Source organism: Paroedura picta, chromosome 9 (genome assembly GCF_049243985.1).
Source record: "Paroedura picta isolate Pp20150507F chromosome 9, Ppicta_v3.0, whole genome shotgun sequence".
Taxonomy (NCBI): Eukaryota; Metazoa; Chordata; class Lepidosauria; order Squamata; family Gekkonidae; genus Paroedura; species Paroedura picta.
This window is the reverse complement of record NC_135377.1, coordinates 34,585,113-34,600,780: the sequence shown is the minus strand read 5'-3', so window position 1 is coordinate 34,600,780 and position 15,668 is coordinate 34,585,113. Positions and strand designations below refer to the sequence as shown.

The 15,668-nt window shown below is 36.9% G+C and overlaps 1 protein-coding gene across 4 annotated transcripts in view; it reads right to left on the bottom strand.

The window, feature by feature from the left end:
* The window catches only part of ASPH (aspartate beta-hydroxylase), a 121,803-nt gene that overhangs the window by 75,398 nt on the left and 30,737 nt on the right, over window positions 1–15,668 (bottom strand). For all 4 annotated transcript variants that reach the window (XM_077352312.1, XM_077352315.1, XM_077352316.1 and 1 more), the window contains 2 exons: window positions 4,107–4,199; window positions 199–273 (listed from right to left, as the gene is read on the bottom strand). In XM_077352312.1, the coding sequence (XP_077208427.1) occupies window positions 199–273; window positions 4,107–4,199 (168 nt within the window). The remainder of the gene's footprint in view (window positions 1–198; window positions 274–4,106; window positions 4,200–15,668) is intronic.

The window sequence follows — 15,668 nt, the reverse complement described above, 5'->3', positions numbered from 1 at the left end:
AAAAGCAAGCAAAACCAGTCATTCTACTATTACCATTCTACTTTTCCTACAACAGTTAAATACTCAAAAAGATCTATAACTATCCACTGTCTTTCCCTAATCAAAATAACTTATTGCTCTCTAAGAAGAAGAAAACAGGATTATTTTAAACTCAGAAAATGGAAGTTATATGAATCGCTGCAAACTATAAATTCATACCAAGTTGTGAGTTCAAAGCTTCACGCAGCAGAGATTGGATTTCATCTTCAGGTTCTGCTTCAACACCCCTGTGTTCTACATTAATTTACAAAATTCAACAAAAAGTAAAAATAGAAAAAAGGCTGAATTAGAAATAACTGAAAACCAGGATACAGTTAAAATAGATTCTTATGAAAATGGTGAGCATGCTTAGTTATATTGACCATACCTGGACATACATTTCTTCTAATACTGATGTACAAAACAGTAACCAGGAAGGCTCAAGATGTTGAAAAGGCCCAAGTTGAGTCGATCACTGGGACTGCTTGGCTTAAACAAAGCCAGTGGCTTATCTACCTCCTACATTTCAACTGCCCAGGTCTGCGGGGCTCAGATAGGCTGCTCCTGGCCATCATTAGCACTGCAGAGCAGTGGCTTACTGGGAACTTTTTTGGTTAATTTAAAGGCCCAATCCACCCTAACTTTTACTCAGTCAAGGATCAGACAACAATTACCAAAGGACTTTTAAAAATATTCATTTTCAATCAATAAATAAACCTTTAATGGCATAATCTGTAAAGGGAGTAACAGTAATCAGAATAAAAAAGCATGTTAATAAAGAAATCAGATAAAATGGATAAACAGGCACTATCCAGTTTGGTGACAGAAAAGGCCTTTGTATAGGAATCTAGCTACAGCTGCTAAGCTCGCTGGGCTTCTATCTTCTAAAAGGTAGCGCACAATATTCATTTTAAAAACCTATTAGAAGCATGAAGTGTGTCTGCTTATACCAAGAATTAAACTTCGTTGATCTTTAAAGGTCCAACTGGATTCAAACTTTGTTCTGGATTTAACTAAAGCAGGTGATTAGTCGAGCAATTGTCCCCAACCTTTTTGAGCAGGTGGACACCTTTGGAATTTTGAAATAGAGTGGTGGCATAATAACAAAATGGCTGACACGGGAGGTACAAGAACAAAAAATGTTAGGGAATGAAGTTATACAGAACTCTGATCAGAACAATTTGGTTTCAGGCAGAAATACTCTTTAGCAGGATGCCTTTTGATCAGTACAGCTAATCAGAAGCCCTACCAAACCCTTCCAACTTTCTAAGCCTACTTATTGGTCATCAAGAAAGGTGTAGGCAAGCACCATGATCTACATAGGCACATCGAGGACCCCTAGTCTAGAGGACTGACTGGAGTCCATCTATCATGCTCTGTTTATAACTTGCGTAGAATCAATTATCTGTTTGATTATTTGGATTCCTGAGAAACTTTGTTTTACTTTTTACAGAAACAATAGGCCTGAAAATGAGCAGGCATCATCTGTAAAAAAAACAAAAACAAAACAGAGAGGCAGACCTTTTATATCCCAGGCATCAACATAGTTCAGAACTTATTCTACTCATATTCCACTATCAAGCAAATTGTTTAAAAATGCAAGTTTATGTTGGATCCTAAAACCAAGGAATGAGCTTCATTCTTTTTTCTTCAAGCCCTTTCCTACAAGATCTAGAGAAATAAATTCTTAGTTTTAAATGTACAACGGTAGAAATCCTCCATGCCACATAAGAGGCAGTTTTTAACAATGGGGATTTGCAGAGGAAGATTGTAAGAAAAAAGTACTAGGCCTTTCATACACATAACTGGGCTCTCTGCATAGCAGCCCAGGTTTCAAATTCTAGCATTAGACCACACCACAGAAAATTTGGTTAAATTAGATGCAGTACTGGCAGCTTTCCATACACCTGTTCATGCACAATGTTCCTTATAATCCTTTGAAAAAAATATAGTTCTAGCTCTCAGGGTATTTATATGTGAAAATATGAGGAGCAGTCATGTGGATGTTACTGTGCTGGAAGGAAAGAGCTTCTGTTCTCCTGCAGATTAAGTACACTTTCCTCGGGGTCTTTTGTCAAGTTCCCGACCAGTGCTACCTTCATTGTCATTTGCCATATTCTCATTTGCTATATGATTCTACACTTTTTGCTGCAGTAATAAAAGCTAAAATTACAAGTCAGCTCTCAAAAAGATTCAAAAACCAAGCTTTGAAAAAAATGCAAATCAAACATGTTTTAATATACTGTATCGATTTCCATAATCCTAACATACAATTTTAATGAACATGGGATTTGAAACCTCACTATGTGGGGAAAATTTTTTTTTAAATAATTAATGCTGTTCCCAATTTTAATTTCTTTAAATGCACCAATAAATTTAAAAACAAAAATAATTATTTCTGAATTCTTTTAACATTTATTGAGTTTGAAGAGCTAAATAGGACTGTGAAATCAAATGGTTCTTTAAAATTCTCTTGATTTAAGATAATGCTTCCAACAAATGCTGGGCTTTAAATACATATATATAATTAAAATGCACATACTTTGAAAAACAGCAGATGGCATGCACGATCTTGAGGTAGGCATTCCCTCTTCTACCAGACACTGGAACGGAAGCTTCCTCTAAGATGATCTGCTACCTACATGTCATCTAAAAACTAAGTATGCCTTTCATTTCAGAACTATTGTTTTCTATTTGTATGCCAAGTTAATAAATTGATTTGATTACTATCTTAAGAGATGACCAAAGCTTTTATAATGCAGAAGATGAAAGTGCAAAGTACATAATGTGGTTTCAAAGCATGAGCAAATGACAATGGCCACTTTCAAATTCTTAGTACTGGTTTACTCAATTGATCAGTATACACCTTTGTGGGCAAGATGTCAACATAATAATGAGCTCATGTCAGTGTACACAGTTGCATGCATAAATAGAAGGAACATATTAAGCATCAGGGAACTTGTTAAAGGTGCAGCTGTTTTAAGCATCACACACCTACAGTTTGAAAACTGAGCCCACTTCATTACTGAAAATGCCCCCTTCTTTATACAGTATTCCAGACCTGAAAGTACAGAAAAGAATGTAGTATATTACTATGGTAAAGAAAAGGGAATTGTTAAGTCTGATGTTATAAAATACATCCACTGAAGGTACTTCATAATGTTTTATATGGAGTTACTGGATTGATCCGAGTTGCAGTAAGAAATGTTGAATGGATAACTGGTTGTAATATTTTAATAAATATGACACCAAATATTTTAGCAGTCACCCCATAATGCAGAATTTTTACATTTTATAGTGTTTTTTTAAGAAAGCTTTGACATGATTCATTTTTATGTGATCTGACTCTATGGGAGATATACTGACAATGATACCCATGTCGATATGCATACATCTGAAGTTTTTGCAGGAATTCATTAATCTAAAATAAAGGACTGCAAAAAGGACCAAAGTTAATTTGTGTCATGAAGCAGCCTCAAATCCTTGGCCTTGTATGCATCTAAACACTCCTCACACAAGTACAGAGATACAACTGAAGTCTTCCTGGTTTAGGACATCTTCACTCTAAGTCTAAATTATTGTGAAATCTGAATCTGGGTTACTGAACAAACTGGCAACTAAGTCTTCTGAAGTAAAGTTAAAGTACGGTTTAGAATGCCAGTGACTGGAAAAGAAGCAGTTTTTAATTTGTCACACTGCTCTAGAATCAGATCAAATAATTCCTTAAAGTGAGGATCCATGTGCAAGGGGTAGGGAGTACACATGCCAAAGAATTGAAGCTTATTTACCTAATGAACAAATTGTGAGTTTTATTCATGACATGGAAACAGAGCCTAGATTCCTGACATTCAGTGATCTTTCATGAAACTACACACATTTATTTTTAAATATTTTTAAAGCATTCTTAAGGTCTACATTGTTTTCTCAAACATTTGGGAATACCTCATTCTGATTAGAACAAACCAAGAGTATTGTACAGAAGGGAATTTTTTTTATTTCTATAGATCAGACATTATCATGTTCTGCACCCAGAAGAAGCAAATGAAAAAATGTCATTTATTTTTCTGTGATTTTGTTGGAAGACTTACCTGTTCTAATGTGTGGCTGCTCTGAAGGCTGCTGAATCAACTCTTCAGTATCTCTTGGTGTTGGCTGTTCAAGGACAGATCTTTCTTTGAGTCCTGCATTGTTCAGTTATAAAGTTAAGTACAGCCTGTTGAGTACATCATTTTTATTTGACTAGATAGCAGTAACAGAATAAGGCTGCTGAGGAGCATAGTATACACCATCTATTCAGATACGGTATCTTTTTGGTGAGACAATGGCCCACCTTGTATTGACACCCAAACTATATTTTAAATCCCAAAATTTAAAAATTAGTATTGTATTTGTATTGTTTATAGTCAAACAGTCACTTTAAAAGGCATACACTGATAATGTATTTTGTTTTGTTTTTAAAGTAATGACTGTACAAATCAGAGGAATTCAAATTATAGCTTGAAGGATTGCTGGAGAATGTGCAACTGTGGAAATATTTCCAAATAAAGCCAGTTTAATTAATGCCTGTAGAAGCTTATGAAGTGCAATTATTTAGCACATCAGTAAATTGTACTATTACTATAAAAAACACTTAAATAACTTGGGCTGTTGGGAGAAACAAAAGGTCCAACTATTTCCCCTTTATTGTCTCCATTGCGCATGCCCAATTTACTCTTTCCCCTTCCTTTTTCTGTCTCCAGATTGCTCTCAACCATAAATCAAGTAGTGAGAAACATTATCAAGGAGCTACATCTACACATTTACAATCCTGGTGTATAAGACATTAGAAATATATTTTAATTAATGAAGCAAATGAGAGGTACAGAAAAGGATTTCTAGAATTTCCCGGTTGCTTGCACCATAAAGAATAAAGTAGGATACATGATGTGATTTTCACTCATCTTCCTATTATTCTTCTAGAACAGGCACAATTAAAGGAAATGTGGTAACAATTGGGATTCTCAGGAAATTGACAAGAGATAGACCTTGATATTTTCTTCAGTGTCCCATTTCATACAAGAATATGTGCACATGCTTGGTTTCAGAGATAAACTGGTATAATCTCTGTATACTCAACTGCAAGATAAATGTATGCTAGTTTTCAGAACAGATCTGATTAATTCTAAGACAGTATACATATGTTCACATAAATATTAAATACACAAACTACATCAAAAGTTCCATCTTTTGAATGTAACATCTAAATGGTATGTAAACCTAGTATGTGTGTGATTTCTCACGTATAGAGGTAAAAGTTAAATGCTATTTTTAATCTTTATTAAAACAAACAACAAAAGGAAACATGGAATACAAAAATGCAGAGAAAGGTAGATTATTATATTCAACAATGTTCCATCTAACATGTGATGGCTAAGATAAACAAGCGGGCCTCACAGCACATTAACTTCATTCAAATATACTAACAAGTCAGTGGTTCTCCTTAAAGTCACGATGTCACCATGACTTTTCTGAAATACCTTTTTCTTTTACTGGTTCAACATAATGAATAACTATTTGATGAACATGGATTAGGCCAGTGAATAAGGATGCATTTCAAAGGCCCAAATCACTTTTATTTAAAGAAAACGTAGATTTTTAGACTAATGTTGCTAATGTTATTGTGAGTTATTAAAAAGTAATCACTAATTTATCAATACTTGTTTTTGTGCAGCTTAATATTCAATGTACCCAAGAGTGGGCCTCTATACATTGCTAGGAAACCCATCCCCAGTCTCTTTGACTCATCTCCCCATACAATGAAATATTATCCTAGACATAAAGACTTATTTTAACTGAATGAAAAAATGTAATGCTTGAAATTAATGCTAGGAGGACATGTTTATTTCCAGTTATTCTACGTTTTATTCCATCTTTCATTTCTCTGCCACTGATTTTTATTCAGCTATACAAAGTATCATACCTCGTGAAAGAAATATTTATTAAGATCACAATTAAAGTTGGATTTTATTTATGTTTGGTCAAAAGCTGTGCCTACTACCAATATGCAGTACACCTTCCTTTTGGATCAGCAAAGACAGTATGAGTGACAATCATTAATTTTCAATGCTTACACTGATTGTAGTCCCACATTTTCCTGCTTATATTTTCCAGGTTATTGTTTCATAATACTTTCTCCCACACACTTTCTTCGTTAAAAAGGCAAATGCATTTTAAGCCTTTTTAGAGATTATTCAACGTCAGTCATTTATTTAAAACTAGCTTCAAAGCCCATTCCTAAGAACGGGTCTTGAAAGGGTCCCCTCCCCTGGCCCCTGGCTAGGCAGCTTAAGGTGGCCTTGGGTGGCAGCTCACAGCCAGATCAAGTGGGGTGGACGGGGGCTGGCCAGCTCGTTAGCAAGGCCAGGACAGAGCTCCTTAGCAGTCAGCTAGTCCAGGGGTAGTCAACCTGCGGTCCTGCAGATGTCCATGGACTACAATTCCCATGAACCTCTGCCAGCAAATGTAGAAGCAAATGCTAGCATGGGCTAGCATCATGGAAATTGTAGTCCATGGACATCTGCAGGACCACAGGTTGACTACCCCTGCTAGTCAGCTCCTTAGCAGTCCTTAACGAGTAGTCAGCAGGCCGGGAGGCCCTCGTCAGAAAGCCCAGTCTAACAGGCCAAAAGGCCCTCGTTAGGAGGCCCTCCACCACGATCCTTTGCCGAGGGCCTCTCCACTTACCTGCTGCTGGCTCCAGGCACTGACGCATCTGAGAGCAAAGAGGCTAGAGTCCAGGTACGGAGGATGGGAGCCGTAGGGGCAGAGCCAATCAGGGCAAAGCTGGCTGCACCCTGATTGGCCCTATTCCAACTTGGACAGCCGGACACGTCCCACCCCCTAGGCTGTTTCATAACTATATAGAGGAATAACAATGGATAAGGACTAGGATAAATGGAATAGCACATCCCATTTTTCTACAGAGCAGAAAACCACGCTTCTAGGAAAATAAGTAGAGCTCTGAGCTTAAAAATATGTCGCAATTTGCTATATAACCATAATTGTCTTTTCTATTTACTGGTTCAGTTATACCTTTATGATTGCTGTAATTCCATACATTTAGTTTCTCAACAATTAGGTAGGATTTAGTTTACTTAATTTTGAAAAATAATATGTATCTTAATGAAATATGTCATCACTATGACTTTAGCAAAATAGACTGGCTACATGTTCTATTTGAATTCCCCCGCATTGCAGTAAGTCGGTATGAAACAAATGCTACTGTCAAGTATTTCAAACTTTTCCTTTATTAGCCTTAAGTGTGAGATAAGGTACCAAAAACAAGAATAGATAACTGATCTCAGTACAATAAGAATGCAGAAGACTTAATGATCAGATATACTATGTACAAATTGGAATTTCATAGTAATCAACACATACAATATACTAAGGCTATTTCTGAAAAAAAAAACTTTGCAATTTTTGTTTATTCCAACAAGCTCATAAAAATTTCCCTTGTAGTGATCTATTTTCTTATGACCAATAGTTTTGTTATTATTCAGGTAAGGAAAATATTATCACTTTACTCTTTTTCTTTTCTCCTCTCCCTTTGCTGAGCTCTCAGATGCTTTAGAGACGTTCTTAGTAATCTTTTTTGTATCTTTATCTTTGCCACTATCTAATTCCTTTACTGTTCCTTTATTTTTGACACTTTTGTCTGGCCCTGATCTCTCCTTTTTGTCTCTCTTGGCTTTGTCAGCAGCTTTTTTATCTTTTTTGTTCATGTCATCAACTTTCCTCTTCAGTTTCTTTTCTTCATCTTTGGTTTCCTTCTTTACTTCTTGTTTCTCTTTCCTTGCCGGTTCTTTGTTCTCTTTTTTTCATTTTTTCACATTAAAAAATGGGAAAATGGTTATTAAGGAACATACATTAAGAGACCCACTTTTAGCATGCCAAATGCACACCACCACTTCAGACTCGTATATTCATTTCCAAAGAACCTGACCACACAGTATTAGTAATGCCTGAAGAATTGTGTTAAATACTTGCATACTTTGAAGCGTAAAAAAAACTTCCAATAGCTCTCATGTTGTTTTGATGCCACATTTGAAACTTTATCAAATTGTAAGCAGACTTGTAAAGTAATTCAGCAAGCAACTGATCAAAATAAAAACTATTTCAAAACACCACATGCTGTTTAGTAAAATATTTGGTTGATCAGTTTTGTTCTTATGATCCTTCAATAGAAACTGTTGAACAAAAATGAAGGTGTCTAAAATTAGTGGATGTTTTATACTTATAAAGAAAGCTAACACTAATGTACTATACACCACATAATTTGATGGCTTTACTAAGTATCTTAGGAGCTTTATTAGGAGACAAAAATACGTTAATCTTTTCTTCCCCATTCGTGTGGAATGTTCTGGTCATATAAACTGCAGGTATATACTTGCAAAGAACAGAAGCATTTTACTCATAAGCAATCACCACAGGGTGGATTACTTACAAGAAGAATCCATATATGAAAAATATTCAGTATGTGTTTCCATCTGAAATAAAGTTCTTCCAGGATCTCTGTAATACTATTATTCATGGTTGAACAATGTATAAGAATGCAATAAAATACACTGATCAGAAAAGTTTAAGACCAATTCAAAATCCAAGGATTATTGAATGAGAATTTGGTAGCCTTGAAAAAGCTTCTCATTCTGATCATTTTGCACTTGGAACTTTGCTGCCCCAGCTTTCATGTGGGAGCACGAATCCAGAGTGGACGAGGTGCACTCGGCCCCCATGTGGGAGCAAGAAGAGGCAGCCCCAGCTCAATCTCCAGCCTGCAGCCCGGTTTGAAGCCTCCAGTGTGGAAACGGTCTCTGTCTGGATTTCTCTATCATCCCAAAATAGTTTTATTTCATCTCCACTGCTATTTAAGATACTTTTAGAATGTTCTAGATTTACAACTAGAGAGAAATGAATACTAATGGCTGCTCCCACAGAGGGATTTTTCCTCAGGCTGAATACAGTATAGCCCTGTATCTGGAGACCTTCCAACAATGTCACACTATTTTTGAGCATGACATGTGGGGCTGTCCCAGCTTTTTCCCCTCAAGATGGTTCAAAGGGTATACCTCCTTTAATCAAACTTTGGGGTGGCCGCGGGAGAGGTTCCAAGTAGAAGCAGTACTTTCCTAGGCAGTCCCAAGAGCGAGTGGAAAAATAAAGCACAGCAGGACTAAAATAGTCTGTTGTCTCCCAATACTATTAACAAGAAGAGGAATCTCTGCGCACTTTACCAACTCACCAACACTACAAGGCCTGAAGAGGTCCAAACGGCCCCAACAAAAGAGCACAAAGCCCTTATGGCTCAAAATGTTTTCACGAAGAGTCACTGAAAAATGCCATGTGCTCATTTTGCAAGGAAAACACCACAGGGAAGAAAGGTGCTCTTAGTAATAAAAATAACAATAGCTGCTGGAGATGGGTCTTCGTTGAAGACATCGCTAAACCAGCCCTTACTAAGGATAGCAAGTATTCTAAAACTGATACCAATGGACAGGTGAAAGGGCATTCCTTTCTAGTAGATGCCCAAGACTCAAATCAAGTCACTTCTTGCTGTAAGAGTACCTACTTGAAGGTTTATGGGCTTGCAGCAGAATATCTAGAACTCCTTGGGAGTAAGAGCACCCTAAGATCAGATCCTCCATATTGTTTAATGTAACCTTGTTACATTGCAATGCAGTAGTGCAGGGGTAGTCAACCTGTGGTCCTCCAGATGTTCATGGACTACAATTCCCATGAGCCCCTGCCAGCGTTTGCTGGCAGGGGCTCATGGGAATTGTAGTCCATGAACATCTGGAAGACCACAGGTTGACTACCCTTGCAGTAGTGGACCATACATCAGCAGATCTGAGGTTGGGGAAACGGAACGTAGTTCCCACCCACTAAGCATAGACGTTCCAAAAGCCATATCAGGTGGGGCCAGAAGACAGCCATGAGGATGCCATCCATTCAATCACTTCCCCTATAACCCAGGTTAACTCTGTTTAGGAGAGGGGAAGGGGAAATGCATTAAAAAGCATTCCTGACCAAGAAATCTGGGACGCATCCTCCAGGGAAGCTAGGTCACTTCTGGTCAGGAACAGAACTCTGCTGGCTACTTGAATTTGCCTGTGGTGAACAGGTCCACCAGAGGGTATCCCAGTTGTTGAAAATCACTCTGATAAACGTGTTGCTGAATAGATCATTTGTTATTGGTTTGACCCTGCTCACATTGTTTGCATCTGTATTAAAGATTCCATCATATTGATGGTTTTGGAAAGGACCCCAATACTTATAGCTACTTTCCACACTGTTATTGTTTCTAGGCAAAGGCTCTGGGAACCTATGCCTCCTGCTTGCTGAAATAGTACATTGTTGCAATGTTTTCTGTCTGAATCAGCACTCTCTTGTCTTCTTTGGGAATATCTCAGAAGAAGGTAAGGGCTAATCTTACCATAAGAAGTTCCAGACCATTAATATGGGGAGTCATTTTCATTAAAGACCACCAGCCCAGTAATGAAAAGCCATGACAATGGGCATTCCAACCCAATAAGGAAATATCTGTGGTCATTGTGACCTGAAGAACCCAGAAACCAAATTGGACCTCTGAAAACAAACTGGTATCATGTAGACATCCGATCACTATCCTAGGTACCAAAAAAAAGCACTTTGAGGAATGTTTATTAGAGTCATATTTCCTCACAAACCAGATCTTCAAATTCTACATGTGCAACCTCACTAAAAGCACTACAGCAGTAGTCGTGGCCATAAGTCCTAGTAACCGTTAGATGGCCTTCACTGGTTGCCTTTGCTTCCTAATACAACTTAATGCTTTTGGCTCTGTCAGCTGACAAGGTCTTATATAAGGTGGCATCAAAGGAGGCATCAATAAATTGATCCTATTGAGAGGGTTTAAGGAGGCACTTTTCCCAATTTACCACTAGACCTAACAGGTTAGACATGGAAATCATACAATGAACTTGGTCACTCAATATTTCATGGCTGCAGGTCAAAATAAGCCAGTCATCTAGCAATAGGAATTCTAAGCAACCCTGGGTATGTAGATTTGCTACCACAAATGCCATACATTTGGTAAATATTCGGGATACCATAGCTAGCCTAAATGTACTGGAATACCAGAGAACCATAACTGAAGCATGAATTAAAATATGAAAATAAGCATCCTTTAAATCAAGAATAGACGTTCAAGCATCTTCTTGTATGAGGGATATATTCCTACAATATTTGCAGGTGATATTCTGTCCATCTATTTAGATTGGTGGTGACATCTGGTATGAATGATGGTGGTTGCCAAGACAATCGAGATCCCAATTCCACTGGCAGTAGCTATCCTGCCAACCAGTTTACTGCCACCTTAATATTTTAAATAATTACATAAACTGGGCACATAGTGCTGACTACTTTGCTAGACCAGGAAACTAAAAGCAAAGATTTTGCATATGTAATTCCCTACAGCAGGGATTCCCAACCAAAAGTCTGTGGACCCCTAGGGGTCCGTGGGAGCGCTGGAGGATGTCTGCAGCCTTTCCGTTCTAACCTTTATAGACTTGGCCACAAGCTAAGGAACTGGCTGCCTCTACCCGGAGGTGGGGCAAGGGAGTGAAAGGAGGGCAAAGGGTGCAAGTGGTGGTGTCATTTCTGGTAACACATCACTTCTGGGGGGCATGGCAGGGAGGTATGATCCACCGACATCACTTCCAGGGGTCCTCAAAGCCTTAAAATTTATTTCAGGGGATCCTCCATAGTCAAAAGGTTGAAAAAGGCTTACATGCACATGTACATTTCTGAGTGAGATATGCCACATTCCTGCTTGGTATAAACAGCATCCAGTATTAGTAGACAGATTTACTAAAAACCCATGCATTTGAAACATTTTTAAAAGCATTCAGTAAAGTCACTATGTCTCTATTGGCAAAGTACCTTTCGCTTTCTTCTTGACTACCCCTCCAGGTGGCAGTCCTGATTTTCATAAGATGGAAACATGTTACAAGCATTGCTTTTAAGGTTATACATACTAAACAAGACCAGTGGAAGCTTACACAATTTCACTAGACATATTTGAACCACATCTCTCGCCCATTGTGCCTTACTAAACTAAGCTTGACACACAAAGTATGAACCCTTCCCGCAAGATAAAGATTATGGGGTCAACCATACTGGTTTGTTCCTCCTACAAAGTAGACAGCTAAGTTTGTTTTGAAAAACTATGGTGATAGCCACAAAGAAGCAGTATTTTGGAGACATCGTTTATTAGAAAAGTAAGAATTATTCACACATCTTTCACTCAAAGGTTGTCAATTGTAGAGTTCAGCACTATCATGTACATATTATCACAAAACAGAGACAAGTATCTCTGTTCAGAAGTTTGAAAATCTGTTCGAAAGTTTTAATACTGTATACTTTCCTAAGATTGTAAAATGTGGATGGGAGCTTCTTAAGGACAGAATCAGACCAAATGTAGGCTTTAGAAACTGCTTACTGCTACACTGCTTTACGCAAGGGCTAGATTCACCCATTTCCATAAGCTTATTTTGGGAAATGATACACAATGTTTAAAATTCATTTTTTTTAATTATATGCCCACACTGACGAGTGCAAGTAATATTTTCTATATACAAAGCATGACTTGCTTACTCAGATATTCAGAGAAAAGTTGAAGGAATGACCTAGAAGAAGAGAACTGGGGTATGGAGAGCCCCATTAGAAGGTAAATTAGGACACAATATAAACTAATGTATTCTGAGGAACAGTACTCAGATGTAGATAGCTCCACTTCTTGTGTCAGCTATTTTGTGGTTACACCCACCATCCTGTGGCCGAATTTCAAATGTGCCCATAGGCTCAAAAAGAGTGGGGACCCTCATGTTACAATATAAAACTTCCTTAACAACTTAGGTACATAGTGTAAAGTAGGAACCTAGCCTAAGAATTCACTACATAACAAGTGATACACAGAACTTTAGTTTCCTAACATTTAATGGAATTTACTTTGAATACCCCCCCACAAAGTTAACCCCATTTTAATAGCAATTATTTAATAATTATTAGAAGTAAAGCTTTCCCACACATATATATATTTAAAAATAAGTTCCAAATCTATGGTGTCTCCCCCCCCCAAAAAAAACACAATAGTCTTACATGAGCAATACTGCTTCATTATAGTTCCCATTAAAGCTTGATAAAAACTGTAATGTAATCATTCAGTTGTGACATTTTTATTTTAGCATGCACATACTAAGAATTACAATGTTTAAATTCAGATCAGACCTTTAAGAAATCTATCATATTTTTGAGATGAATAACGAAAAAATAGTAAAAAACCCAAAGATACAATAGTAATAGTTACCTCCTACTATTAAATGTTAGTAATAGTAGTAATAATAACAAATATATTTGTTATCTGACAGTCCTTTATTCAAATATATTTCAGACTATTCTCTTTAACACAATTATTGTGTTTATTTGTTTTGTCTGGGCTTTGCGGCTCCCTATTGGCCCCTTCAAGTTTTTATCCCGGACGTGCCCCACCCGTTTCTCCTCCCACAATGCCTTCATCCTCATCAGGCAGGCTCAACAATAAAATCAGAGTCCAGTAGCACCTTTAAGACCAACAAAGATGTATTAAAGGCGTGAGCTTTCGAGTGCAAGCACTCTTAATCAGACTGGACTCTGATTGTATTGTGATACTTCAGACCAACACGGCTACTCATTTGAATCTAATAATTGTCTTGCCATTGCAAAAAGATTTTTGAGCACATATTTTGTTTCCTGTTGTATATCTTGAGGTAAGAAATTTAAGAGGACTATTTTAGGCTTACAAGCAATCTTACAACCTACAATTCTATTTATCTATTTGAATATTTGTGTGTCTAGGACACCACCATCAGATGTGATAGTACCAAATCTTCTATGATATCACCCATGTTTATTAGTCTACTGATGTCATTTTGGCTACTGTATCAGGCATAAGGTACCACTTATACATGATTTTCTCTAATAACTTTATATAATTTGACATATTGTTCATATTTGATAGAAATAACTTGTCATGCTATCAGATTCACATATTAATTCCATGCTAATCTATCAGAAAACAGACAGCTAGAAGAGGCGGCTATAGAAAACATATAGGTATATGCCATTATTAATATTAAATAATGTTTCAAATCTTAGAATATGGTATTCAAAATTAAGATGTCTACAACTCTGAAACTAGTTCTTTGTGCCTAAAGTATTTCTTGAAAAAGCAATCAAAAGCTGAATATATAAGTAATCTAGAAATCAGTTTCTAATGGTATATGAGGCTGATGATCAAACAAAACTGGGCTAGCTCATACCCTTGGCATAACCTAAGCTAGGTTTTTGGACCTCAGTCTAGTGTTTAAAAGGATACTAACGTGCATTAGTCTATTTCTATGCAAACTTATAGACAAGCTGGGTACATTAGGTATTTCTTTATGCAACAGTTCCCTATATTCCCCTTTATATAAAAGCAACATTGAGTAATATTTTAAACGTTAACTCAGCCCTGATTGCTGTTGTAGAGTTTCATCATTAAAGAAAGAGAGTAGTTCCATTAAGGTCAAGAAATGAATGATTTTTTTAAACAAAATCTGTAATTCTAAAATACCAATATTAGAGCAATTATTCAAACTTTATCAAAGTTTACCAATTTAAAGCATACATTGTTATACAGATGCCACACTCATACTATAGAAAAAGCTCTACAATTAAGAAGAGCTGTTTTTTTATACCCTGTTTTTCACAAACCAAAGGAGTCCCAAAGTAGTTTATCAACTCCTATCCCTTCCTCCCCACAGTAGGCAGCCTGTGAGTTTGGTGGAGCTGAGAGAGAGCTCTGAGAGCTCTCTGCAAGAATAGCTCTAAGAGAACTATGACTAGTCCAAAGTTACCCAGCTAGTTGCATGTGAAGTAGGGAATCAAATGCAGTTCTTCAGATTGCAGTCCACTGCTCTTAACCACTACACCATGCTGGCACTCAAATTAAGAAAAGAAGTAAAAGAAAAATGTTTAATTTTTTGCAAAGATCATGTTGACACAATACCCTAGAAGGCCACCAAATCACCCTAGTTCCACAGACAAACAAATGGCCAGAACTAAGCACTACATGTAATTATGCTAGTATCTTAAAAGATAACATTACCTAAATGCAAATGCTGTGGACATTATTTGAAAACAATGACCATTCGAGGAGGAAATAGGCTTTTGAATACTTTCCTATCATGGAAAAATCTACTACTTATGACTAACTTCCTCATTAAAACAAGAATACATTACTCTGCAATGGATTAGGAATTTTAAACACATTGCCAGGTATTCAAACCTGTCTTGTCAAAAATTATTCTATGCTACCACATTATACACTTCATAGTACTATAGCTTTTAAAAGTCAATGCACTTTATTTCAATTATATCTGCAAAACATAATGAATATCCGCAAAATAATTATATTTTAAAATGTTTAAAATGAACTATGTTGAAAAGGTGAAATCTTGTTTTAGATACTGTTGAAGGCGGTCACAGAAATCCGGGGTTCCTTTAACCATTTTGATACTAAACAAGTGTGATTTTCTGCAGGTTATTTACGCATT